General features: G+C 50.4%; 1 protein-coding gene across 8 annotated transcripts in view; it reads left to right on the forward strand.

Moving 5' to 3' along the window:
• Nucleotides 1-26804, forward strand: part of PTK2B (protein tyrosine kinase 2 beta) — a 128100-nt gene extending 101296 nt beyond the window's left edge. For 6 of the 8 annotated variants that reach the window (XM_004579083.4, XM_058670042.1, XM_058670045.1 and 3 more), the window contains exons 6-31: nucleotides 1050-1112; nucleotides 1317-1371; nucleotides 1777-1917; nucleotides 2229-2303; nucleotides 2849-2950; nucleotides 3574-3691; nucleotides 4212-4251; nucleotides 4602-4648; nucleotides 5193-5243; nucleotides 5667-5764; nucleotides 6485-6569; nucleotides 6706-6806; nucleotides 7029-7144; nucleotides 8584-8684; nucleotides 8863-8952; nucleotides 9733-9937; nucleotides 12285-12393; nucleotides 13535-13600; nucleotides 15168-15293; nucleotides 20726-20872; nucleotides 21502-21537; nucleotides 21857-21881; nucleotides 23613-23659; nucleotides 24313-24450; nucleotides 24681-24761; nucleotides 25780-26804. In XM_004579083.4, the coding sequence (XP_004579140.2) occupies nucleotides 1050-1112; nucleotides 1317-1371; nucleotides 1777-1917; nucleotides 2229-2303; nucleotides 2849-2950; nucleotides 3574-3691; nucleotides 4212-4251; nucleotides 4602-4648; nucleotides 5193-5243; nucleotides 5667-5764; nucleotides 6485-6569; nucleotides 6706-6806; nucleotides 7029-7144; nucleotides 8584-8684; nucleotides 8863-8952; nucleotides 9733-9937; nucleotides 12285-12393; nucleotides 13535-13600; nucleotides 15168-15293; nucleotides 20726-20872; nucleotides 21502-21537; nucleotides 21857-21881; nucleotides 23613-23659; nucleotides 24313-24450; nucleotides 24681-24761; nucleotides 25780-25998 (2482 nt within the window). In that variant the 3' untranslated portion in view covers nucleotides 25999-26804. The remainder of the gene's footprint in view (nucleotides 1-1049; nucleotides 1113-1316; nucleotides 1372-1776; nucleotides 1918-2228; nucleotides 2304-2848; nucleotides 2951-3573; nucleotides 3692-4211; nucleotides 4252-4601; nucleotides 4649-5192; nucleotides 5244-5666; nucleotides 5765-6484; nucleotides 6570-6705; nucleotides 6807-7028; nucleotides 7145-8583; nucleotides 8685-8862; nucleotides 8953-9732; nucleotides 9938-12284; nucleotides 12394-13534; nucleotides 13601-15167; nucleotides 15294-20725; nucleotides 20873-21501; nucleotides 21538-21856; nucleotides 21882-23612; nucleotides 23660-24312; nucleotides 24451-24680; nucleotides 24762-25779) is intronic. The other 2 variants (XM_058670046.1, XM_058670047.1) reach the window with 1 other exon arrangement.
• The last annotated feature ends 1151 nt before the right edge of the window (nucleotides 26805-27955 follow it).

A 27955-nucleotide genomic window follows, 5' to 3' on the forward strand; every position in this document is an offset into this window, starting at 1 on the left:
ATTGGGAAACTGCAGGAAAAATTAATAGAAAATCTCCTGAAATTACTTGAAATTTGGTTAACCAGGAATCATCCTTCCACCCCATTAACAGGATAGATCTGTTCTGTTCTTTTACAATACATTTATTTTTCTAGTAATGAGATCATATTTGTTATGAGACAGGTACTTATTTTGCTTAACAATGTAATAAAAGATGTTGTTTTTGAAAAAATTGTTAGAGATACACAATATTTTGTGTTTTAACTTTTACTGGAAATTTCTTCTGTGATTTTATGCTTTAGATGTTCTTTTGATCCCATAATTTGAAAATATTTTCCTTGATTGTTTGCTAGTTTTAAAATGCTTTTTACTGTTTAGTAGGAGTACTTCAAAAAATTCATGGAAAAAATAAAATTCAAAGGAAATACACCTTTTTGCCATGAACATTTATAAATACTCCTTCATTCCCTATAGACTGTGAGGTAAAGGATTAATATTCCTATTTTCCAAATGTTGTCCTGAGACATAATTGATTTCCTTCTCTCTGTTTTTATGGTATTGGCTGAAAAGAACTATTCCCAGGTGTCTATAAACATGTAAGTTAATGGAACATAGAGTTAAATTCATGTAAGATCAACAGTAGGACAATGTTTGCAATAGTCAGTGAAATCACTAGACATAGTCCTACAGGCAGGGGCGTGAGGGTGGCACGCAGCTAGACAGGACCTGAGCGTGGAAGTGGGTGCTCCTGAGTGGAAAGCTCAGTACTGGCCACCTTGGGCTGTTTGTTTTGTGGGCCAGAGCGATCCTTTTCTGTCTCAGTCAACAGCTGTAATGTCCAGAGTTCAGTCTCCCAGAGGAGCAGCATGGTCTCTTTGGAGGATGAAGTTTGTGGGTTCCCCCTCTTCCTCTTAGTTTTCTAACTATAGTATTAAACAATCCTCCTAACTTTCTGCCTCTCACTGCATTCCACATCTATCAGGGGAAGCAGGCCCATAGGGTGCCCCTGTTCTGCTGGCCTCTCTCCAACCACCAGCCCATTCTTCTGTGACTGCTCTCTCGTTCTCTAGGCGCTTCTTCAAGGACATGCCCCACAACGCACTCGACAAGAAGTCCAACTTCGAGTTCCTAGAGTAAGTGCTGGATTTTGGCTCTGCTCTTTCCTTAGCTCTGATGCCTACTTTGGCTGTTCACCCCCAGTGCCCTACTTACCCTAGGCCACTGGCAGAGCCCAACTCCCTCATCCCCAACCCTCTCAACTCTGCATGATTGGCCAGAAGCTCTTGGGTGACACCAAGGAGGAATTCAATTGTTGTTCTTTTTTAAACTTCTTTCAGAAAGGAAGTGGGCCTGGACCTGTTTTTCCCAAAGCAGATGCAGGAGAACTTAAAGGTGAGGAAATCATGAAAAAGGGGCCCAGAAAAAAATCCTTTTTTTTTGTTGGCCCCCAGGCCCAGAGCTAAAGAGATATGGCTGGGGATTCCCAGGACATCCAGGGTGTCTGTGTGCCTTGGACACCCGAACATGTCACAGCTAACTGTGCCCAATGGGTCCTTGATGTGGCTGGGATGGGACTGGCTGGCTCCAGCGTTACTTTGTGGCCTGAGCATTGGGATGGTGCAGGGGCATGGGGAAGCTCCCTGGAGACAGCAGGAGTGTGTTGTAAGGGATCAGTCGCTGCTACTCTGGCAGCAGAGCTCTGGGGTCTTGCCCTCCAGCCATACTTGGGCAAACCCCCCCCCACCCGCCCGGGGAAAGGAATCAGGACCCAGCCAGCACTGCCCATGTCCTCCACAGCCCAAGCAGTTTCGGAAGATGATCCAGCAGACATTCCAGCAGTATGCCTCGCTCAAGGAGGAAGAGTGTGTCATGAAGTTCTTCAACACCCTTGCTGGTTTTGCCAACATCGACCAGGAGACCTACCGCTGTGAACTCATTGTAATAACAGGCTCTTTCATCGTCTCCCTGAACCAAGTTCCTCACTGGGGGAGGGAGGAACCCAGGACCGCTAACACTGAGTACCCAGGCAGCAGGGCCTTGTTAACCTGCCCATGGCAGGATGCATGCCGGTCTGCTTATTTGCATCAGGGAGTTGCAACATTGGCCTCCCACCCTGGGCTGTGGGCCAGGCATCAGGAGTGAGTAGCTGTGTATGAAGGAGCTGGAGGGCCCAGAGACAGTGGGCGTCAAACTTCTGAACCATAGAATGGGCCAACCTTGGGCAACATTCGCCTCTCCTTTTATTCCAGCAAGGATGGAACATTACCGTGGACCTGGTCATTGGCCCAAAAGGCATCCGCCAACTGACGAGTCAAGACGCAAAGGTAGCCCCAGTCAGAGACATCATCCCTTTCCTCTGCCTGCTCCCCCACTGCCCCATCACTTCTTCTTCCCTATGTTGCTGAATACAAACCTGCCAGGGGCCAGGCCCTGGGTGTGAACAGCCTTGAAGAGAGCACCTGGGCCCGGCAGTGCAGTGCAGATGGCTGTTTCTTTCCCATGACTCTTCAGCATACAGGTGGGGTGGGGGCAGGGAGAGGACGCTTTTATTACCCTCTTGGCTCAGATACAAGAGTTACTCTTTCAATGGCAAGATGAGTCAATGACTTCCCTGGGAATCAGGGGCCTGGGTCTGGCTCTGGCTCTACTGCCAACTTGGCATATGACCTTGGACATGTTTAAACTTTCTTCAGACTTCATTTTCGTGTGCAGAACTTGGCCCAGATAATCCTTCCAGCCCTAAAACTCTTTAATTCTTTTGTTACACCCCAAAACCTCTTCATCCTTTCAACCCCCACCCATACCAAGCAACCTGCACAGTCTGGTCTCCACTGCAGGACAGTCTCAAAGGGCCTTTCCTTCCCCACAGCCTACCTGCCTGGCTGAGTTCAAGCAGATCAAGTCCATCAGATGCCTCCCACTGGAGGAGGGCCAGGCGGTTCTGCAGCTGGGCATCGAAGGTGCCCCCCAGGTGAGCGGCTCTAAAAACACCTAGGGACCTGGAAGCCCTATAATTGTAAGTCAAGAGCTCTTGCTCAAGCCAACCTGGCAGGGATGGGCAGGAGACCAGGAGTTCCCTGGGCATCTAGTTAAGATAACCATACCCGGTGCTCTGACAAAGCCTCAGGTTGATGATAAATTATAACAGCATCTAGAAAATAATATCCTTACTGTGTGTTTAGTGTCAGGAAGGCTGGGAAAGTTTTGAGGGCAGATCCGGTGACCAGAACACAGGTATAAGTCAGAGGCCTGACTCTGACCACATAAACAGTGACTTGGAATTTTTTGTGAATTGAGGAATCAGAGAGACTGTAGATTGTGGGCCATTTGTCTGTCTCCTTTCGCCTACCTGTCTGCTGCCCCACCCAACGCCCTTCCTTTTTCTGTTTCTGCTCTGATGTACTGACCATCTGCCAAGCGTAAGGCATTCAGAGAGCAAGACAAAGGAGGAGACCTAAGTGCGCCCTCTGGTGCCTAGAGCAAATATGAGCAGGGATAGGTGATGGGGGTCCTACAGCAGGTCTTCTCCAGGCCTTGTGCACCTGTGACCCTGGGCTCTGGGAGTCTCATCTCTGGCCGGTCTCCTCTCTGCAGTGCTTGTCCATCAAAACCTCATCTCCAGCAGAGGCTGAGAACATGGCTGACCTCATTGATGGCTACTGCCGACTGCAGGGAGAACACAAGGGCTCGCTCATTGTTCATCCCAAGAAAGGTGGGTTTGTGTGCAACAGCCCAGGGACTGAGCACAACCAAGCCAGTCCTCTGGGGGTGGGGGTGGGGCAGCATGGGAAGAAGCAGAGCCAGCAGCCTAAAAGTGAAGGCCAAGACTTTATGAGTGCGGGGAGGCACACGCTGCCCACCCATGCTCCCTGTAGGTCATCTGGCACATGAGCAGCAGGCTCTGGCCCAGGCTGGCCACTGGAGGAGAGGCATATGTTGTGTTGGGAAAATCAGAGCCCTTGCTGAACAACAGCTGGACCGTGTGTGTGTCTGTGTGTCTGTGTGTTTGTGTGTCTGTGTGTCTGATTTGGGGTCAGAGTCAGGCAGCACAGGCATGGGCCTGAGCACATCCTGGTTCACACAAGGCTACAAGGAAGACCCCAGTTCTAGCCCAAGGCGCTCCGCTGTGATGCATGGAGAACACCCCCACGGGGCAGGGCTCTCCTGCGGGAGGGAGCAATGGGAAGGTCAGCTGCCACAGACTCCAGCTTCCCTGCCTCCTCTCTCCACAGATGGTGAGAAGCGGAACAGCCTGCCACAGATCCCCATGCTGTGAGTATAACAGAGAGGTGGAGCTGAGGCCTGTATTCAGCCTGTGTCTACTGTGAGAAGGAAGGACAGGAAGGGGACTCCCAACCGGGAGAAGGCTAGCAGCCCAGCATTTCACAAGGGTGACTTTCTCTCTCAGCAAATGCTGTAGGGGTATGCTGTGTCCTCAGGTGGGAGTAGCTGTTTTCCCTTCCCGCATCCCCTTGGTGGCCATGGCTAGGCGCCCAGGTTCTTCCCATCCAGGACAGCTGCTTCTCCAGACAGGGTGGGCAGGAGGGGGCCCTGAGGCTGCCTAGTAGGGGCACATTGCCAGGTTCTGAACTCATCCAGCTTCCACTCCTCACTTCCTACAGAAACCTGGATGATCGGCGGTCCCACCTCTCGGAAAGCTGCAGCATAGGTGAGGCTGCCCACTGGGTTCTCTGTCCACACCCAAAGTTTCCCACTGGCTTATGGACTTCTGCATGCTTTAGTGACGCTGTCCAAGTTTCCCTCCACATTTCAGAAAAATGCCCATGCCCTGTCAGTGATGGCCTATATCATTAGCTGTAAGAGCTAACGATGTCTTGGGTGGTCAGGATGAGGCAACCTGTTCATCTTAGCTCTGACTGCCCCAAGCAGAACAGTCCCATGATGAGTGGCTTCCAAGCAGACATTTATGCCCCAGCAACACTGATGTCACAGAAAGGGAAGCAGAGAATAAGAGAGATGAATCAACATGCCTTTAGTGACCCATGTGGGAAATCGTGAACAGGGATTCCACCTAAAGGACCCTCAGCTCTGAGGCCACACAGAAGTCTGGGACAGTGCCCAGGGACTCCCCTGGCTTCCCTACCCTTCCCCCGTGGCTCTGCAGGCCCGCAGATGGGAGCCATGCCCTGATGCTCAGCAGTGCCCGCTGAGGGCCCTGTGCCCATGGGATGGGCCTCTTCCTGTCATTCTAGAGTCTGACATCTATGCAGAGATTCCCGATGAGACTCTGAGGAGGTCAGGAGGTAAGTCCTTGACGCCACCATGGTGGCCTGGCCAGAGCCCTGGGAGGTGACACAATGGGGATTTTGGGGATGCCACGAGGAACATGGGCCCTTCTTTCTTTATTGGTCCTCCCCTGTATGTGGGTCAGACCCGAGTGCACCAGAGGCATCCTTGATGGAAAAGCAAAGATGGTTCATTTTATCCTGCACTGATTGAACGTTCATGTTTCTGTGGAGTTGTGGGGGATTCTAAAATTATGGACCAGGGATCCTGCCTTCCAAAGAAATGGGGTCATGGCCCCTCCATGGGTCAGAGATGATGGAACATTCTAGACTCCCACTCCCAACCCAGCCCATGGATGGGAAGAGACTGGGAATACCTGATGTTAGCAGGGATGCAAGCCAGTCTCTGTGCCCAGAACTTTGTTCTCTCCATCTGTTCAGGCCTGCAGTATGGCATCTCCCGCGAAGACGTGGTTCTGAACCGTATTCTTGGTGAAGGCTTCTTTGGGGAGGTCTATGAAGGGATCTACACCAATCACGTGAGTTCTACTCCTCCCAGCACTCCTTGTCCACTGTGGACAAGACAGCTGGTTGGAGGTGGGCTCTCCTTCATGTGGGCTGGCATCACCCAGCAGTGATGGGGGCGACAGTCCTTTCTGAGAAGGAGCACCAAATGCCAGAGCTCGAAGTCTAGAAGCAGGACCTGGAAGTGTCACTGTGGCTCAGTGGGAGATTTGGGGCTTGGGAGGCAGGGTACGTAGGGTTCCTAGCAGAGAGAAAGCAAGCTGCTGGGCAGTTTGTCTACAGGTCAATGATGGACATTTGTCTCTATGATCAGGCTTCCAGCAGGTCTGGCAGGGGACTGATAGAAAGAGCCAAGAGAAAGGGGCAGCGAGAATGTAAAACACAGCATGAATGAGCAGGAGAAAGGCTGGTCTCATGCCTCTAGCAGCCTTGAGAATGCCCTGCCACACACCTGCTGACTTCAGGAGATCAAGCATATACACCACCATCCCCACCACCAACATGCTCAAGCGCTCATCTGGACAACCATGAGGGAGTTTCTTCTAGAAAGTTATTTTTAGTCCTAACACAGCCTGACTAAGAAAGTGAGGCAAAGCAGAAGTAGGGAAGTCTCCAGCCTGCTAGCCTTGGCTAGCAGTGATGTTGTCCCTGGGTAGCCCATGCTGGGGCCGGGAAGGGACTCATCATTGTGAACACTCACCTGGACCAAATCCTTGAATTCACTGTTGTTGCAGAAAGGGGAGAAAATCAGCGTGGCTGTCAAGACCTGCAAAAAAGACTGTACTCTGGACAACAAGGAGAAGTTCATGAGTGAGGCAGGTAGGTGACCCCGGGGATGGGACCCCTGAGACTCCTCACACCTCCAAGGAGGGAGGGACCTTGGAGCCTGGGAGAGGACGGGTGGGGCCAAGACCTTGGAGCTGTCCTGAGCCATTCTGGATGCCCCCCACCACAGTGATCATGAAGAACCTTGACCACCCGCACATCGTGAAGCTGATGGGCATTATCGAGGAGGAGCCCACCTGGATCATCATGGAGCTGTACCCCTATGGGGAGGTGAGTGTAGTCAGATCCCTGCAACAATGGCTGGGAGGAGCTGTGAAAAGCCGGGGACTCTGCTTCCAGCTTCCTGCTTTCTGTTTGTAAAGGAAACCAATGTCTTGCTGGCTGTGGGTTTGCCCTCCCCGCACCCGCTACCATCTCTCCTGGGGGAGAGTTGGTGGCTCCATGTAGGAAGGCTCACTGGGACCCCTGATAACTCCTTTCCCCTTTCTGCAGCTGGGCCATTACCTGGAGCGTAACAAGAACTCCCTGAAGGTGCTTACCCTTGTCCTGTACTCGCTGCAGATTTGCAAGGCTATGGCCTACCTGGAGAGCCTCAACTGTGTGCACAGGTAGGAGTAGGGGAGGGAGACAGCAGAGTGGCACAGGAGCCGAGCCCTTTCTCTTGATTCTTTGGAAGGTTGGGGTGGGGCAGGGAATGTGCAGACAGTGCTGCAGCCTAGGAGTTGAGCCCAGTAATGGCACCCAAGCATGCCCTGCAGTCCTGTATCTGTGATGTTCATACAGCTGTGTGTGCCTTGTCGGGTAGCTGGTAGAGCAATGCCGGGCCCCAGGAAGCTGGGTATACCTCAATACCTTGTACCTGCTCCTGAGTAGCTCCCTGCCTCACTCAGACCTTCTGCTTCCCTGGCTTTTCCACACAAACCACCTAGTCCAGGAAGAAGGTGCTGCGCTAAGGCAGCAACAGGAAGACCCTGGGGTCCAGGCATCCCTTGGGTCATACAATTGGCCCCTCCTCCAACTCTCTTTGTTGTCTTCCCCTGAAAGGAGTCTCCCACCTTGGGATGTGACCCCCTGTAAGAGGCAGTCAAGGGCTGCCTACCCTACCTTGACATGAGCCTTGTGGCTTTGTACCAGGTTCTGTGCCAAGTCATGTGAGAAGACATAAGCATGCATTCATTCACACACTCATTTATTTGCTCATTCATCACATGCTGTGTGGATTCTGTTTAATGATGAGCAGTCCTAGACTCTGGGACAGAGTCCTGGTCAAAACACACAACTGTTCCCTGAGGATCTTCCAACGTGAACATCAAGAATGCCACTTAAATAGCTATGGTCTGATGTGGTAGAATAAGGATTTGTTTCCTTGAAGTATTTGAAATTGTCATGCTTTTAAGCCATCTTAAAAAAAAGAAAGAGGAACCTACCTGTGAGAAATAGTTTGGGGTTGGGAATTATGGCAAGAATACAAGATGGACTGAGTCAGCAGGTGCTCCTGCTTGAAAGCCTGTCAGGGAGAGAGTAAGAGTGATGCTATGGAATTAGTCCACCTGCTGGGCAAGTTCCTTCCACTCTCTGTGCCTGAGTCTCTTCACGCATACCAAGAGAGATACTATGGATGCCTGAGTGGTCCCGTGGACATGCGGAATGGAAAAGAAAAGGCGCAACTAGGGGAGTTGCTGGGGTTTATCCTTGAAGCATCAATAGAATGACAGCTTCCCCAGTAAGGGGACAAGACAGGCAAGAGTGCCAAAGGGGAACAGGGTGAGCGAGTTTCAGGTGCCTGAAGTAGGCCTTAAGAAGGGAATTCATGAGAAGAAGGGACAGTGGAAGGCAAAGATCGACAGTGAGGTAAACAAAGCTGACACAGGGCTATAGTGAAATGACTTCCTGGGGGCAGTGACCAACAGAAGCCCCCTGATGCTGTGCTGGAGCTGTGACCCTGGCAAGCCAATTTCCCTCTATCCCCCTGGTCCTCCATGTGCGTCTGTCTCTCTGAGGCATTCCTGCTCCCATTGGTGGCATTGCCTCCCTATCCTTCTGCCAGAGACATTGCTGTCCGGAACATCCTAGTGGCATCCCCTGAGTGTGTGAAGCTAGGTGACTTCGGCCTGTCCCGGTACATTGAGGATGAGGAGTATTACAAAGGTGAGTGGTGGGGAGGGGGTCTGGCTGCTGCTTCACTCCAAGAGCGCTCCCTGAAACCACAGTCCCGGGAGAGAGGAACCCCAGGCCAAGGGTCTCTCTGGAGATAGGTTGTATTTCTGGATAACACTAGATCTCTCTTCCCTAAATAATTTCTGCAAATCTTTCTACCCACCCAAAGCCTCTGTGACTCGCCTGCCCATCAAGTGGATGTCCCCTGAGTCCATCAACTTCCGCCGCTTCACGACGGCCAGTGATGTCTGGATGTTTGGTGAGTGACTGTGCAAAGGGATGTGGGAAAGGCCCTGGGTTCTCACCTCTGTGACAAGGACTAGAAGAGTGTGGGGAGCTGGGGCCTGTCCTCCACCCCCTAGTTCCCAGGGTTTGGGACCCAGCTCCAGCAGTCTCGGAGCAGTCCCTGGAGCAGAGATGCCAGCAATGGGTGGGAGGCCATCATGGGCCAAGGGCTGGCCTGGGATGCCCGGGTTCATGTTACTGTAAAAGGCTTCTGTGATAGGTGGGTACTCCACCAGCCAGCTGCACCCAGGGGCTAATGCGAAGACCCCTGAGCAAGCCCTTTTCCCCTATCTGTGGCCCGCAACACAACACTTGGTGGTTTGTTCTGAGAAAAAGCTCTATGGGTCATCCCTCAGCTCTCCCACAGCCACCGTTGCAAAGCTCATCATTATCACTCCCATTTTTCTAATGAGGAGACCAAAGCTAATATGTATCAGGCTGACAAATCTTATCATGCCAGCAAGTACACGGGTTTTATGCCCACTTTCTGGGAGGGACTTCCCTCCCTCCTAAGAGAGGGCTACTTCCTGATCCCATAGCACCCAAGGCCCCATGCTGAAAGAGTCTAGGGAAGGAGGCCTTGGTTCATAGATCCCTAGGGCAGACTCCCGTGAGGGGCCCAAGAGATATTAAAGAGGCAAGACAGCTCAGGAGCTCCTTTGTCTGACGCATGTGCCAATTGCCCTTGGCGTCCGTGGGAGGGTGGACCTGACTCTCTGCAACACATAGCCTGAGCCCTCCCCTCTGCCCTCAGCCGTGTGCATGTGGGAGATCCTGAGCTTTGGGAAGCAGCCCTTCTTCTGGCTGGAGAACAAGGATGTCATCGGGGTACTCGAGAAAGGGGACCGACTGCCCAAGCCTGACCTGTGCCCACCCATCCTTTATACCCTCATGACCCGCTGCTGGGACTACGACCCCAGTGACCGGCCCCGCTTCACCGAGCTCGTGTGCAGCCTCAGGTGAGCATGGAGCAAGGTTCTGTGGACAGAAGCCCTGCTGGACTGCCCAGAGGACAAGGCTCCTGTCAGCAGCAACACTGGGAGCTTAACAATGGGCTTCCCTGGACCAGATGTGAGCAGAGCCTCCCCAGTCCTAGACAGCATGTGTCAGAGTTGCTCACCTGAGGCAGTGACCAGTGGGGATTTGCATTCACACCCACACATCTCCCCTTCTGACTAACACTGAACCATACATCCAGTGAGATTAGCTAATCCTTCCAGCAGAAGCGTGGTGTCAGACACTTGGTGTAGACACACTCAGTAGCTCTGACAGAGGAGGGAAGATTGAGACCAAAGTCACTGTCAGATACAAGCTTAGCAACAAGGTGAGCCTAGCAAAGTCTTGTCCCTCTGAGGTTGGTATCTCACCTGGAGAACCTGCTCAGAAAGTATTCCTGTGGATTGGAATCAAAGACTTGAGGCCGACTCTCAGTGATGGGCTTGTGCTCTTTGCGGAATGTGGAGCCTGCTCCTGCTTTCCCAGCACCATGGTGTCCTCTCCACTTCAAAAGCTCCTAGGAACTGGGGGCAGCTCCAGACCATTGCCAGGAGCTGGAAACTCAATTTGGATCTCCCATGTGGGTGGCTGGAATCTAATACTTGAGGTATCACTTACTGCCACTCAGACTGTATACTAATAGAAATACTAAGAGGAATCAGAAATGTATCTAGGACTTGAACTCAGGCGCTCCTAAAAGGGCTGTGGGCATCCCACATGGAGTCTGATCTCTACACCAAGTGCCTACCCCCTTTTGACTTCCTTTAAGGCTGATAGTTAGAAATTCTATTCTGTAATATTTTGAGCTTTTAGTCCTTAGTCAGCTCTTCCAGAATAGCTCTTAAAATAGCTGTAGATAATATGTAAATGAATGCAAATAGCTGTGTCACCTCCAAAAATTTCATTTGTAGATCCTGAAATTTGAATGTCATGTCGTTTTCTTATGTTATAAAATCCTTTTATCTCTTCTTCTTTTCTTTTTTAATCACTAAAAAACATGCAGAGTCTTCTTAGTTTGAGGTTGTCCAGCAATAGGTAAAAGGCCAAATTTGATCTTGCAGATTTTATTTTGCCAGCTCCTGCTTTACAAATCTCATACTTTGAATTTCAAGGGGACAAGACCATAGCCATGGACTCTTCCTGGAAGGAGAAATCCCAGGAGATGCTGGGACTCTGCAGGCCAGACAGGGAAGGCAACAGAAATTATTGCAGAGGCCCCAGCACAGTCTCTGAAACCTCTGGTCCTCATCAACACTCTTGACTCATTCTACACTCATTTGCTACCCCTTCCTAAGGGAAGTGTGAGAAGCAGAGAGTCCAGGAGAAAAGTGTTTGAAAGATAGCGTTTGAGAGAACAAATGTTCCAAGGGTGAGGACACAGCGTGTTCTGAGACTGTAAAAGATCATAGGCAGTGAGGTAGGACCCCATCTTTGGGCCAGCAAGGCTCCCTCTCCCAGATGGAATATTCTTCTCTGTAGGATCCAAGGATAGCCAAAGACCCAGAGAAACCCACAATGTCTCTGTCAGTCCCTGTTTGAGACTTAATAAAGGATTTTATTTGTGTTTCCCAATCTTAGGGGTAGAAATATTTTTAATATCATATTTTGAGAATGCTTCCACGTCATATTAGTCACTGTTTTAGAATTCATTTACCAATAAAATGTAATAGCTATATAATGAATTTGTATCACACATAGTGTCATGCATATACTTTGAAACCACAGCACACATGGTATGGATCTAGCAATACATTATGCTTGGCACACATAGGAACAACCTATTCAGGAACCCCTTGCAAGGATCCCAGGCTTCTTTGGGGCCTGTGGTTGCCAGGTTGTGACACACACACCTAAATGGCATGTGAGAGAGCTCCCTAGGCCCCTCAGCAAACCCCAGGAGTGTGTGGGATGGCTGTTGGATTGATGAGAAACAGGACATGTGCAATTGAGGCCTGGTCAGAATGTTGGCGGAGGCTTTGGAAATCTATAAATGCAATTGGTATCACACAGACACAAGAGAGCCAGAGGCATGGGGAAGCAGAACTGTAGCCAGCTCAGCCTGGCCTTCCAAGCATGGTTTCTCAGATTTGTTACTGCGATCCTCCCAGCCTTGGGGAGGAGGCAGCCTCAGGGTTCCTCTCCCAGCCTGCCACAGTCTCCCAGGGCCACTGCAGGGGAGGTAGAAATGGAAGTGGGAGGCGGTGGTGCTCACCTAGGTTCATCCAGGCTCCAGTGCAGACAGAGGAGCACCGAGGAACATCTGACTTTGACCTTGTTTCTCTCTTCTTATCTGACCTTACTCCATGACAGTGACATTTATCAGATGGAGAAGGACATTGCTATAGAGCAGGAGAGGAATGCTCGCTACCGACCTCCCAAAATCTTGGAGCCCACAGGCTTCCAGGAACCCCCACCCAAGGTAAGCCAAGCTCTGGCCTCACTGACTTCATGAGTGACAGCACAGATGAGTCCCTTTGCCAGTTGTTCCCCTTTATAACCCAGGTAGGTGCTCCCCTGCAGTGCTTTCTCAGCCCCCAACCTGATTGCCCATCAGCACCAAACTCAGCCCCTGGCAGGTGGAATCTGAGACAGCACACACCTTGTGGGACAGTTGGTCAAGTGTTTCCCAAAAGAGCCTGCACACTTTTCTTCTAGAGGTTTTTTAGGGGCAAATTAGATTCCCGGAGGGCATGGAATTGGGATGTCTTGGTCTCCTTAGGGACAGTCTCTGTCCATAGCCCTGGACTCAGGTGCCAGGGCCGTATTGCTATGCCATCAGGTGGGTGAGTTTCAAAAGATGAAGCCTATGTCAATCACCACAAGCTGCTGCAATTAAATGTTATAGACAGGGTGACATAAATGACAAACCTCATCTCACCCTTCTGGAGGCTGGACATCCAAGTTCAGGGTGCTCGTGGCTGGCAAGGGTCCTTTCCATGATTACAAATGGTCTCCTCCTCACCATATTCTCACCGGAGGGAAAGAGTTCAATCTCTTCTCTCTCTTCTTCCTCTTTTAAAAACACCAATCACATCACAAGATCTTTACCCTCTTGATTTTGTCTAAGCCAATCACTTCCCAAAAACTCCCATCTCTGAATACCCTGACATTGGGAATTAGGGCTTCAGCATTTGAATTTGGAGAGTGAACAAGAGCTTTTCTTGTTGTCTCCCTTGCCTGGCAAGCCCTTGTCCCTTTCCTTGGGGTCAAGTCAGCTTTCATCTCCTCCCTGAGCCCCCAGTGCTGATCGCTGCATGCTCTCCAGCCTCTGAGCATCTGGGGCTCTGAACTGACTCAGCAGGTGCTGCCACATACAGCGAGGCTACCTGCTCAGGGTCCGATCAGCAATAGCCCCCACGAGGGCAGAGAGGACGGTCTCTTTGTGTCTGCCCAGTACTCAACAGGTAATCAATGGATGGAAATGATTTTAATGATAACTTGGTCCTTCATCTCTCCTTCACTCTGAACTAGTTTCAGCTATCTCTGACCTTAGGGAGTTGTGTTCACTCAAGGAGAGAAAGAGAGAAAGACAACTGTTAAACTCTGTGTTTCTCTTCCAGCCCAGCCGGCCCAAGTATAGACCCCCTCCACAAACCAACCTTCTGGCTCCCAAGCTGCAATTCCAGGTAAATGTGTAACCAGGGAGTGGTCCTTCCTGAAATGCCTTTCTTGTGCCTGTGAGGAACAGTGATCACCCGCCTCGGTGACGGATGTTGGCTGTTCCTCGGCACCTCGGACAAAATTCAAACTCAGAACAAAAGAGCAGAAATGTGATTGTGCCAGGTTATCCTCAGCTCAGAAGACCAGCCTTAACCCAAGTCCATTGCTCTGTAGTGTCTTTTGCTTCATGTGCCTGCCTGCAGCCGCTTCCCTGTGTCCAAAGCTTCCCTGGCCTTCTACCCTGAGCAAAACCTGCTGAAAAGAAACCCCAGGGAGCTGAGGACAGCCAATGTGTTTCAGAGAATGGAGAAGCCCCCTGGGGTTCCTGCTGAGGCCCTGACCAGAACATGCGTGGGCAGTGATGACAAAGCAGGGTTCTAGCTGAGCTTTCTCCCACTTCCATTACTGCTGACCGAGAATCTTACCAAGGTTGTGGGTCTCTACTCAAGATATCTGTTGTCTCAACGTCACTCTGCTCTCATATCTAGCTGAGAGGAGCCCAGCCTCCTCTCTTTTCTTCTCTTGCATCTTTGAGCTCAGAGTTGTTAAAAAATGGGGCATCTTAACCAAGAGAAAACAATGTCAGTGTTCTTGGTGCTGCCCACAGAAACTGGTGTCTTATTATATATATATTTGTTATGAAGGAAATGTCTCTGCCAAAACAAGCCCTTCCCAAGAACTAACAGATAAGTCTTTTTGTGTGAAGAAAGACTTGCTTTAGAAGAGGAAGCAGCATTCTTTACAGAGATGCATGCTCTTATGTGGTATTTAAAATAATGGTGCTTTTTTTCATTTAAAAATAGTTTGGGACAGACATGTGGCACAGCAGTTGACCTGTCACTTGGGACCCAAGCACCCAGTATCAGGGTACCTGATACTGAATCCCAGCTACTTGGTCCATCTAAAGCACATTGTGGAAGGCAGCAGTTGGTGGCTTAAGGACTTCGGTTCCTGCTACCTCCAGGGGAGACTCTTGGCTTCAGCCTGGCCCACCTCTGGCTGTTACAGACATTTAGGAAGTGATGAAGGATGCAGGGGGTAGAAGAGTGTGTGTGTAATATAAGTACACATATATGTCTACATCCACATTAATTCTGAAAGAAGGCTCATAGACTAAGTACTTAAAAGATAAGTTGATTTTGGAGCAAAAATGTTTGAAGTCCACATGTCTGCCTACTGATAAGTCAATCAGTTGATCATCTGTGGGCCAGTCATTTCTTCTGATTTGTGACACAATTACAGAGCATCTCTCTTTTCTGAGGTCCTGAGACAAAGGACTTTGTCTCATATCAATAACATGTTTGGACTTCGTGTGCACAGAACATCATAGGGGGAAGCAGATCCTTTAGGAGAATGAGAGGGCACATTGCTGTGCCATGTTTCTCAGGGCCAATGAAACACCCACATCACATTCACATTGGCTCCTGGAGAACAAGTCCTGAATCATTTCTTTGTGCTCATGCTTGTAGCAGCTAATTGTCCGCCTTCTGGCCTTGTCCTTGTGCCTTGTGCTTCTTTGCTTCTCCTGAATAGGTCCCCGAGGGTCTGTGTGCCAGCTCTCCCACGCTCACCAGCCCTATGGAGTACCCATCTCCTGTAAACTCGCTGCACACCCCACCTCTGCACCGACATAATGTCTTCAAGCGCCACAGCATGCGGGTAAGCAGTCCCTGCATGCTGGGCTCTGGTCAGGAGCAAGGAGGTTGCCGGAGGGAGGTGGATTGGGACAGAGAATGCCACATCCCTAGGCTCAGGAGGTGCTCTCCCCTTGCATGCACCAGACGCTGGTGTGTTGTGAACAGACTGGACAGGCTCTGCTTCTGTGGACATCAGCTGGACCTGGTCCTGCTCTTGTCTCTCCTGTTGCTGTGAAATCTCCAGGGGAAGGATGGGCCATGGGTGATGTGCAAGCTCCAGGGGACAGAGTGCAGCCATGCTAGGTTGTGCTGGGGAGTCAAAGAGCTTTGGGGTTCCTTTGTAGCCCCACACTTCCTGGCTGCCGAGCGCCTGATTGCTAATTTGTCAAAGGCAAAGCTTAACCCTGTGGCTGCTCCTCCTGCTGCTTTTGGATAGAAAGAAACTTAAGGGTTAGGGTGGACACAGGGTCACTAACAGGCTGGAGACAGAGGCTAAGCCATCTCCTCAGCCACCTCTCTGTTGTCCACTGACGGTGGGGCTCAGTGTTCCAGGGACTAGCCTCTGACTGTCAAGTTTATTTAAAGCCGATGCCCCATCATGTCCCTTGATAAAAATGACCACGTGTAGTCAGTTGCTATGAATACTTGTTACCTTTCACTAAGCTACCAAGCAGAGCAAAACCCTTATGATTTTAATGTAACCTGTGTATACAGGTATAATGTTTCAGGCACAGGATACATAGTTGTAAAAATGTATGCAAATAAAATGACATAATAGGGTATTTCAAAATGTTATTAAAAAGAAAGAAAATTAGAAAATTTCTGTGAAATGCCTTCCTACTCTGTGCTATTATTTTTTTAGCAAAATTTTGAAATAAGCCTGACAACCAGGAATTCCAGACATCAAGATCTGTTGTGAAATTAATTTGCCCCTGACCTCCTTCCTTTTTCTCTTTTACATGGATTTAACAAATTTCTTTATTTGCATGTACTTAACAATACTAAATCAATCTTTTAAGAATAGACTACAATTTAGGGAGAGTTTGGTTCCTCAATGCTCCTACCCTTGACTCTGTGTTCATAATTAATTAGGTTTTGGTGAGTTTTACTTTAAAAAAATATGTGCTAGGAAATGAGCCACTTTATACCTTTAATGGGTAGCATTGCCTTTGTCTAATCCCCGCTTCCCTGGGAGGACTTTGTTTGGTTCCATAAAGGCAGACTGTGCAGCAGGCAAAAAAAAAAAAAAAAAAAAAAAAAAAGACAGGGTGCAGGGGAGAAAGAGAGTTCTTTGTGTCAGGGATTTAGAAGTAACTGCCTTCCATAGGAAACGCTAACTAAAAGAACATGGTAAATATTTCCTTAAATAAACAAAAAAAGGTTAAAAATATAAACTCCACTTTTTGATATGGATCAGAATAAAACCCTTTCCAGGTAGAAAAAGTATAATAGGTCCCCTACAAGGTGTTTGAAAGCATTTAACCAGCATTCAGAGATGATCTCCCCACAAAAATGATTCATTTCTACTGATCGAGTACAGAGTCTGATTCATCTGACCATCTGTGCAATGCTGCACCAGGGACAGGATGGCCGCAGTCTCCTTGAAGACCTCACAACTGACGTTTAAAATCAGAAAATGCTGGCCTGGCACAGTAGCCTAGTGGCTAAAGTCCTCGTCTTGCATGCGCCAGGATTCTATATGGACACCAGTTCGTGTCCCCACAGCCCTGCTTCCCATCCAGCTCTCTGCTTGTGGCCTGAGAAAGCAGTCAAGGACGGCCCAAAGCCTTGGGACCCTGCACCCGCGTGGGAGACCTAGAAAAGGCTCCTGGCTCCTGGCTTTGGATAGGTGCAGCTCTGGCCATTGCGGCCGCTTTGGGAGTGAATCAGCAGATGGAAGATCTTCCTCTCTGTCTCTCTTCCTCTCTGTATATCTGACTTGCCAATAAAAAAATTTTTAAAAAATAAATAAATCTTTAAAAAAAGAAACAAACAAAAAACCTGCAACAGCAGTGGGCTGTATGCGTGATTGCAGGATGCTGTCCTAGGTGCTGAAGTGTGACTATGACAGGGAATCTGCTGCCTCCCAGAGGCTTGCCATTGGCCAGAAGGAACAGATCAGGGACACATTCACCTGTAATGGAAGCCAGAAAGTGGAAGTTTAGAGAGGAGACAATCTCTTCACAAGTGTCTTTCCTAGCTGGTCTTAGAGGATGGGGACACTTGGAAGAAGAAACTGGAGTGCAAGGGTTAGATGAGGCAGAGGGATCAGAGAGAGAGAGCAAAGACAGTGATGAGAAGCCACAGGACAAGTAGAGAAACTACTGGCTAGAAGAAGGCGGGAACCTGTGGAGGTCGAAATAAGGCTAGCCGAAGGAGTTACAATCTAGACATGGAAGATATTCTAGCTTTATGAGAATCATTTTAAAACAGCTCAGGGTGTCTTCTAACAACATAATGAAATCAATGGTGTCCCTGTCAAGTACCTGAGGTGCAATTCAATCCACCCTAAAGAAACCAATTGTTATTTTTTTAAAGCTTTTATTTTCTGCTTGAGTTTTATTATGAAACTGGAAGACATTAGAATAAGTTCTCAAATACATTCACATTAAATCACGCAGTAGGGCCAAGCATTATAATGATGGAAATCTCTTAGCGTTTACAGAACTACTGACAATGTTTTGACCTGTAACCCACTCTGCCAGTGCTTTTTGTTTTAATTGTTGTATCTGCAACTTCCTAACTCTATAGTTAGAACTTTAGATTGGTTGTCACTGCTTCTAATTGCCGGACACAGCTGTAATACAATGTTTTCAGGTGTTGGCATTGTGCTGGAGTTATTTATTGCCTTAAATTTCCCTCACTTTGGATGATTGGCCTCTATGAAATAAATCTTATTTTATAAATTCTATCATCATACAAGACGTTTACATCCTAGAATTTTTTTTTTTCAAAATATCTAGCTTAGTGGTTCTCAATTCAGGTGATTTTGCCTCTAAAGGGATGGCTGGCAAGGTCTTGGAGGCATTTTTGTGACCAACCAGATATTTGCCACTGCCATTAATCCAACACTTGAGACACCCACATCACATATCAGAGTGCCTGGGTTTGAGTTTTACTGTGCTTCATATTGTAGCTTCCTGTAAATGCACGTCATGGGAAGTAGCCAGTAGTGGTTCAAGTACTTGAGTCTCTGCCATATGGGAGACTCAGGTTGAGATATGGCCTGACCCAGCCTCAACTGTTTAAGCCAATGAACCAAAGACTAAAAGATTTCTATGCACTTTCCCCTTTCTTCTCTCTCTCTCTCTCTCTCTCTCTCTCTCCCTCTCACTTTAAAATCAGTGTCCTCCTAGTGCCCCGCTCCATAACTGCTACATAGTATTTTCTAAATAAGTAGTTGCTGAATATATTAATGAACAAAGATTATTTTGGCAAGAGCTCTAACTGATAGGGAAAAGTATTGTTAGAAATTAAAATCAGGGCCCAGTGGCATGGCCTAGTGGCTAAAGTTCTCGCCTTGAATGTGCTGGGATCCCATATGGACGCCGGTTCTAATCCCGGCAGCTCCACTTCCCATCCAGCTCCCTGCTTATGGCATGGGAAAGCAGTCAAGGACAGCCCAGAGCCTTGGGACCCTGCACCCACGTGGGAGACCTGGAAGAGCTACGGGATCCCAGCTTCAGATCGGCACAGCACCAGCCGTTGTGCTCAGCTGGGGAGTGAATCATCGGGCAGAACATCTTCCTCTCTATCTCTCCTCCTCTCTATATATCTGACTTTGTAATAAAAATAAATAAATCTTTAAAAAGAGAAATTAAAATCAATAATTGAAGTTCAGTGAGCACTAGGAAACGTATCTCAAAGAACTATTTTTAAACTGGTTGTAATAGTCAAGTGTGTTTTATAGGCTTTAGTGGGGAAACTCTTTGAAAAAGGCTTGGCAAGGATTAGGGCTTGTTAGAAGTAAGAAGACATAATTGTTAACATTTTCTACAAGTGGCTTGTATGTAAACTGGCCACTTCAAGGAAAAAGGAATCGAAAGTCCTTCTGTCTTGGACATCAGAGTAGGAGTGTGACCCTGGAGAAGGCGGGCATTGGCTTTGTGCAGTGAAGAGGTGCCAACAGGGGTAGGTGTGACACAGCACATCGAGCTGGTGCTTGGGGTGCCTGCATCCCACACAGGACTTCTGGATCAAGTCCTGGCTGCTCTACTTCCAATCCACACCCCCACTATTTCGCCTAGGAAGCAGCAGGTAATAACTGGAGTGCTGGAATCCCTGCCTTCCACATGGAAGATCAAATGGAGTTCCTTACTCCTGTATTCCTCTGTGCTCAGCCCCAGCTACTGTGACCATCTGGGGGAGTGAATCAGTGGATGGAAGACGTCTCACTCTGTGTCTCTGTCACTCTGCTTTGCAAATGCATTAATTAATTTTTTAAAAAGGTGCTAGTGCCACTCTTCCTCCTTTAGTCAGAGGCTAAAGTGATCATGTACAGCAGGGGAAAAAAAGCAAAATAGTTTGGAAGGCCTAGGCAGATAATTACACAAAGGACTTCTGGGTAAGACTGAGGGGAAAATAGAAAAACACGCAGTCCTTCTGCCTCAGACCATGTAGACAAACTTGATAGGTGCAGAGCCCCAAGAGTGAGTAAATTCAAGGATTAGGTGAATAAAACAAGGAAGGGTTGCATTTATCATATATCTGTAAGGTTGTATTTAAAAAAATTTGTTCTTCATCTTTTTTTTAATTATTAATTATGTTGCATTATGTGACACAGATTCATAGGCTCTGGGATTCCCCCATCCCCTCCCCTTGCCCTCCCTCCTTGGTGGATTCCTCCTTATCTCTTAGTTCATGTGTCTCTTCTACCATTGGCTAAATAACCCAAATAATGTCGTAAGACAGAGCGTGTCTGAACAGAAAGGTATGGTCATGATGGGTGCTGCCTGCTCTGACTCACTCTCATGCCCTGCTCATCCAGGGACAGCCTTGTGGAACCTCATACAAGGGAACTGTGCTTCAGAGCTTCCAGACCCGGTGCCATGGCATTTGAGTGGAGACAGGCACCAGACAACTGGTTTGGAATTTCTAAAACTAAAATAGCCAGCCACCATCACAAATGTCACTGAGAAGATAATAGAGGAAGTCACTTGAAAATGAAATTTTATAGCAGATCGCATAATAATTTGAACACAGTGCATGTTGAACAGTGTGTTCTTGGGTCTGGCATCCCACTGCCACACAAGTGTGCAAACACGTGCATGCAGCTGACAATCAATGATGGCTGTCTGCGTGGAGGGCTACGGGTCCAAGAGTAACCCTGCCAGAAGCAGGCAGGGGGTAAGGCCAAGTTGGTGACTCCCAGGAGACTCAAATGGGAGGCATCTCTTTCCAAGTCTGTGGACCGGGCTCACTGGGTCCCTTCCCCCGTCTCTGCTGTCCTCACAGGAGGAGGACTTCATCCGACCCAGCAGCCGAGAAGAGGCCCAGCAGCTATGGGAGGCAGAGAAGATGAAGATGAAGCAGATCCTGGACAAACAGCAGAAGCAGATGGCAGAAGACTACCAGTGGCTGAGGCAGGAGGAGAAGTCCTTGGTGAGCCAGTGCCGTTGCCAACCAACCTCCCACACCACTTGGCAGTGTTCCTATATAATCCCCAGATTTAAATCCCCTTGCATGACATGCAAAAATTGGGGTGGTCACTACAGCACAGCGCAGCAGCAGGAACGGGGCGTTATTGCCTAGTTTTCCAGGGCTCCCCAAGGAGTTAGCAGGAAGGTTCTCATAAGCTCAGGCTGAGTGGTATGTGTTCAGCTCATGTCCAAGTTCCTGGTTGGCCAGTGGTGTTGATGATCTTCCTTTGTGTTGGTCAGTGATGCCAAGCTCTTTAGGGAATTTGTGAATGTCCACGTGGGCTCTAGTTGGTCTGGGGGGGTGGTGGGTGTGAAGTCACATTGTAAGTGGAGAAGCAGTGGCTTCTGGAATCCAGAGATTTCAGCCTGAACAGGCCAGCCATGTCACTCCCTAGGATGAAGGAAATCTTCTTTGGTAAAGGTCAGGAAAGGACACCTTGGGCAAAGGGAGGCAGATGAGGTGCTACGTCCTGCCTTTACCTCGTAAGGGTTCAAACACACGTGGTATGTCTGTGCCAGTGCTCCCTAGGCATTCTGGGTGCTTTCAGTTCCAAATTCCTCACTCCTCTGCTTTGCTTTCCTCCTCTGCAGGACCCCATGGTCTACATGAATGACAAGTCCCCACTGGTAAGTCACTGGGGGAGGTCTCTTCCCTTCACCCAGGGTCTGGGGAGGCCTTGTGTACCATGGGTGCGCTCATTCACCTCCTCCAGCCTCCAGGCTACTTCCTGTCTTTGGAGCAGGTCTCCCTATAGTCTCCACACGGTTCTTTTCCTCAATTTTCCTGTATCCCACACCTATAAGCCCTGCCTTGGCCTCCCAGAAGGCTCCCAGCTGCCCTCCCCAATGACTGTAATCAAAGGAGAGGGTGGAGTACGGGAAGGGGAAGGAAGTGGGTCTCCCCAAAGCCACTTATATGATGTTCTCTCTTTTCCCTTCTTTCTAGACCCCAGAGAAGGAGGCTGGTTACAGTAAGTGCATCTGCCCTTCGTTTGTGGGGGAGTTTGTGCCTAAAGTCTTAGATTGGGCCCTGATCCTCACTCCCTGCCCAGTGCAGAGAGCAGCCCCATGAGGCCTGCAGCACAAGGAAACATCTGCCTTGTTTACTTTTGGCGTGTGCAGAGAGGCTTAGCTTTGGTCTCAAGAGCTCCTCCCCCCTCCCCGCCACCCCCACTGCCTCTCCCAGCCCTGGAGCTCTGATCCAGCATGGTGGCCTCCCTCGTCCCTTTCTCAGCTGCCCACGTCTTCAGTTCAGCTCCTCCCGCATGTGGTTGGAGGAGCAGAACATTCTCTCGTTCTGTGTGTGTTTCCCACTTTCATGCACCTCCCCCAAGCCCAGAGAAGGAGGAGAGGTGTGCTCCCCAGGAGTCTCCCCAGAAGGGAAGAGCCAGTGGGGAGCAGAGATCTGGGGATGAGGGTGTCATGAAGCTGATGGTCATCACAGAGAACTCCATGCAAGCCAGGTACAGGCCTGAGTCACTTACACATTAACTCAGTCTCACAGCCACTCTATAAGACAAATACATCTTTTTCTTACAGGTTGAGTATCCCAAATCTGAAAATCTAAAGTCTAAAATGCTTCAAAATCTGAAACTTTATGAGCAGCAGAACATGCCAGCAACAAGAGGAAAATCCCACACTATGAAACTTTGTTTCATGCAGAAAATTAGTAAAGTGGGATATAATTACACTCAAACCCTGTGTGCAAAATATGTGGGAAACCAGAAGCGAATTCTGTGTTTAGATTTGGGTCTTCCCTCTGAGCAATCTTATTATGTAGATGCAAATATTCCAGTACTCACGCAGCCCCAGAACTGAACCCTGAAACACTACTGGGCCCAAGCATTCTAGGTAAGGGGTGTAAGGAGTACTTGACCTGTGTCTCCACCTTCTATAGAGTGGACCTGTAGCCCCGAGTGGTTGAGTAGCTTGCCCAGAGTCACACGGCTGATGACTGGCAGGACTCAGATGCAAGCCCAGGCACGCTGGCTGCCTCCAGAGATTCTTCTGAGTTCAGCCTCTTATTTCACAGAAACAGAATGACATGAAAAAAACTAAGGGCCAGGGGGTGCAAAGGAGCTGTCTGCCAGCAGGCGGCGCACTTGAGTAGTACCAGCGAGGGTGGGCCCAGCTAGTCGGCCTTTCACTGGGATTCCCTCTTCCAGACTCTCTGCAGGGCGTGTGTGTGTGTGTGTGTGTGTGTGTGTGTGTGTGTGTTCGTGCTGGGCACACTGGGGAGTGTCATAACTCCACTACTGTTCTACTTCCTGGAGCCGCACACACTCCAGGGGAACCCTCAGCCAGAGTTCCCCGGTCTGCCCACACCAGGTCAGAAGATGTTAGAGACACCACTGCCTTCCCTGAGTCAGGATTCTCCCACCAGGATGGGATGGTCAAAGCTGGAGTGCTACTGTTTCTTGGGGCCTGGAGTGCCCCAGGGATGAAAGTGCAAACCGGAGCTGGCACATCTGCTGTCACTCTGTCTCTGCCATCATTGGTTTTCTTTTTTCTATGAGACAGACATCAGTTTCTTTCCCCCATTGTGGGAAAGCCAGAAGATTGGAAGGTCATTTTCCCAGCCATCCTCCTGGAATTGGAGTGTCATTTCCCTTGGGGACTCCTGGCTCACTTGTCCAAGGGGCTGAAGGGGAAGGTGGTGCTGCTGAGAACTGCCCCCTCCCACTCACTTCCTTCCCTTGCAGCGGAGTTCACAGGGCCCCCTCAGAAGCCACCGCGGCTCGGCGCACATGTAAGTGTTGGCTCTTCCAAAGCTAGCCACAACTTGAATTCAGTTGTCCGTGAGACTGAGGACCATGCCCTGGGAAGACCTCAGAGACATCAGTCAGCTCTCCTTATCATTTAGCTGGGGCCCAGAGAGGGAGGATACTTTGCCTAAGTCCACACAGCCATCTCATGCAAACACTAAGCAAACAGCCAGTCTCCTGTATCCTCTCCTTTCCCTAGTCCAGCCCTGGGGCCAGGAGATGTGAACCCTTCCTCTGTGGAACCCCTCCTCATAGATTCCAGCTTCCCCATTGACCCTGCGCTAGCCCGGGGTGGGTACAGGTGTCATTTGCTCTGGAGCAGTAGTAGTTGCCAATCTTTGCTCCCCTCTGGGATGACACAGTCCCCCATGCCCGGCATGTAGTTCCATTGGAGCTGTGTGAGGGCACTCACAGCATTTTGTCAGAGCACCGCAAGCAGACAGCATCTATCCTGCGGGCAGGAGGCGAGATGTATTCCCAACTGGGGCCCCATTACTCCAGGTGAAGAGTCATTTCCAGCTGGGTCAGTGGCTGCTCTTGGCACCAGCAATGCCTGCCTAAGGAAAGAATGGCAACTGTGATAGCATTGCTGTAACTCATGCCCTCGCCCCTCCTGGCTGTCTGCTTCTCCCTTCAGTCCATCCAGCCCACAGCCAACCTGGACCGCACTGACGACCTGGTGTACCTCAATGTCATGGAGCTGGTACGGGCTGTGTTGGAACTCAAGAATGAGCTCTGCCAGCTGCCTCCCGAGGGCTATGTGGTGGTGGTGAAGGTGAGAGCCATGGGCCGGGGAAAGGATGGGAAGACAGGGATGGTGCATCCCAATCCTTGAAGGGAGGCAGGGCTACACCGCCCTGCTGGCTGGCTTGGCAGGTCTCTGGAGCTGAGGTGGCCAAAGGCAACCACACAGGACAAGCAGCACCCTGGAGAGCTCCTTGCAAGGGAAATGTGGCTTTCCCAGAAAGGAAGGGGTGACAGCCACCTGCTTCTTCCTCTCTCCAGAATGTGGGGCTGACCCTGCGGAAGCTCATCGGGAGTGTGGACGACCTCCTGCCCTCCTTACCCTCATCCTCTCGGACAGAGGTGAGAGTCCTCATCCCAGACAGAGCTCTCAGCCATCCCTTCCCTTCACCCACCACCTGCCTGCTTGTCCTCCCAACTAGAGGCTCATGGAGGCCCCTGGGCAGCCTCCTTTCTGGCCTCTGGGTCCCCAGCAAATGGCTTTGCAGATCCAAGCAGATACCACCAGCAGGCTGAGATGACCCTGGGACCTGGACAGCTTTCAGGACAAATTTGCTGGTGCAGGTCTCAGGCAATTGCAAAGAATTCTCCCCAGGTGAGGACTGGCCATGGAGTCCAGCCCTCCTCCACCCTGTTCCTGTTTGTCCTTTGCCCAGGGGCCCTCACCACCAAGGTTAAAGAGGAAGGTGCCATTGGAACAGCCTCTGAGGCTCCTTCCGTTGATCACTTCTTCCAACTTTTGTGAATACAAAACAAACTGACCCTAAAGACCAAAATGAGAGTCCTGGTAGTGTGTGCTGACCCAGCTCCTGTGGCAGGGAGAGGTCTGTGGGTCCAGATGAAGCGGAGCAGGAGCCTCCCCTGGACAGAGCCCTAACTAACCCAGTCTGATGCAAGAGCTCTTTACTCTTGGGATGCCATTCATTCATTTATTCATTCACATTCATTCCTTTGCATATGACAATATCCAGTGAATGGCAACCATGAGGGTGTTGGGTGTGTACAAGGAACTGGGGATATGGTGGCAGCCAACAAAGCACTGTCCCTGGTCCTTTGATTTGACAATAAAAGTTCTTGTCCCCCTGACCATTCATTCAAACTCTGGGCCTGCCAGGAGGATCGTGCTTGAAAGGAAAGGTGTGTCCAGCTGAGTCGGGCTGGGCTGGGGTCTGTGATGGCTACAGTGTGAGTCTGGTAAACTAGCTTCCATCCAACACTGGGCATTGGATTCCGCTGCCCCAGGGCACCTGTAACGGCTGTGACCAGTCCTGGGGCCAGATGCGTGTGTGGCCTCACCCTCTCGGTAGAGATCTGGCAGCACCCTGGGGACCCCAGCCTCTACCACATACTCTTCCTGCAGATTGAAGGAACCCAGAAGCTGCTCAACAAAGACCTGGCTGAGCTCATCAACAAGATGCGACTGGCCCAGCAGAACGCCGTCACCTCCCTGAGCGAGGAGTGCAAGCGGCAGATGCTCACGGCTTCCCACACTCTGGCCGTGGATGCCAAGAACCTGCTCGACGCTGTGGACCAGGCCAAGGTTCTGGCCAATCTGGCCCACCCACTTGCGAGTGACTGAGAGTGGGGTCACCTGCCCTCACGCTCTGCCCCCTGCCTATCGTGTCCCTCCCTGCCTCGCCCCAAGGCCAAGGGGAGTCCTTCCCTTGCCACTTTGCACGACCTCCCCTCCCCACTTCTACCCCAGACCGTGCTGCTCAGGCCGCAGCTGGACAAAGGGGACTTTGGGAATGGACACCCAGGGCAGAGGTGACACAGTTGTCTCCAAGGGGCTGGGGCTGCCACCCGGCCCACTGGCTCCACACCCCAGCCCAAGTGCTGGAGCTTGACAGGGGTTACATGGGTCCCCAGCAGCTGAGATGGCATCATGCATGGCCATGGCAGGCCCATCGGAAGCAAGCTGTTGATCCTCATTCCTCTTCATCCCTCTGAGATCCCCTGATGCACAGAGGATTCGGGCACGGGATTCATTTTGGAGGTAAAGTGACGACAAGATCAGGGAGGGGCCTGGCTTTCTTGTACAGTGTATATTGGATTTATTTAATGCGAGCTTAGCCGGGACTGACAGCCATGTGCCCCCCTGAGGGAGGACCTGGGACAGAGGCCAGGACCAAGCTAATTGGAAATCTGGGCACAGGATGCTGTGTTGTCAACAGACCAAGTGTCGGGAGGAAGTGAGAGGCTGAGACCAGAACAGGACTGTGCGGGCCGCTCTCTCCCTCCGCCACCTGTCTCTCCCCCTTCTCCCCCCGCTTCCCTTTTCCTACACCCCCCTTCTCATCTGCCCCATCCTTTCTGCGTGTTTGTGTAAAACACTTTTATCTTCTTTCTATCTGACTGTGGTTGAATTAAAATTGTACCATTTGCTTTGTGGTCTGGTTGGTTTGTCCGGTCTACCCTTTGTGGGAGGATGTTGACCTTGAGCCACAACCTTGGAAGAAATCAATTGCATTTAAGGAGCGTGCAGGGTGAGGGCTGATGGATGCTGGTGTCCGGCCTGGCAGGGTGGGGGGTGGGGTCATGTGTGCCGGGGTGGGCAGCTAGAGTCCCCTGACACAGAGCAGTCCCCACCATAGTCATGGGACACTCCCCTCTGCTGGGTCTCTGGAGGAGCCTGGGTGATGCTGATGACACTGAGAGAAGGTTGGCAAGGAGGGGCCACCTGGTAACAAACTGGAGGATTTGGTTTTGTAAAAAGCAGATTCTGAAACCTTTATTCACATGCAGGGCTGACAGGAGACGTGAAAACACGAGCAGAGCTTGCTGTACCAGGAGAATGTGTCTGGGGGGCTTGGATGGGAGGGAGGCACACAGAGAAGCTGGGGGTTGTTGTCAGAGGACGAACAGGGCATGGTGAGGGAGGAGCAGGGTGCCTGGGTACTCAGGAGCAGGCAGGGTGCCCCCTGGGTTGGCCAGGGAGAGGGTTGTGGAGGGCTTGGGAGGAGGGTACCCCAAAGGCTGAATGGCAGCCAAAATCTCGCTCTGCTTTGCTTATTAACCACAGTCTACCTGCAGTATAGAGGGTCTCGGTGGGCCCACCTCTGTCAGCTGCTACAGCAGGGCCACCCTTGGGGGAGCAGGACTCTGGGGAGGTCTGGTCCCTGGGACCAGCAGCCAGGGCTGAACTCCCCATGCACAGTCACCATGGTCCCTAGAATGTCTCATTCCCAGGTGCAAGAATGTGCTGCTCAGAGGAGTCAAGGGCAGGCCCCAGATGTCCAAGGGCACTGGGCAGGGCAGGGGGCCAGCTGAAGGGGAAGGGCCTGTGTCTTGGGTTTTTTCACAGCCATCTCGGGGGCCGAGCAAGCAATCTGGTTTGCTGCCTCAACCACTCAGACCAAACATCCAGAGTGCTGACACTACTCCCTGGCAGGAGCTGTGACAGGTGCTGGGGGTGGGAACAAAGGCCTAAGGCCTCCTGCCTCGGCCTGAAGAGCCCTGTGCTCCAGGTTCCCCAGAGGGAGAGAGCAAAAAGGGGGCACCAAGCAAGTTCCACTGCAGTTTAGGGACAGATGGTG

This window comes from Ochotona princeps, chromosome 11 (assembly GCF_030435755.1).
Source record: "Ochotona princeps isolate mOchPri1 chromosome 11, mOchPri1.hap1, whole genome shotgun sequence".
Classification (NCBI taxonomy): Eukaryota; Metazoa; Chordata; class Mammalia; order Lagomorpha; family Ochotonidae; genus Ochotona; species Ochotona princeps.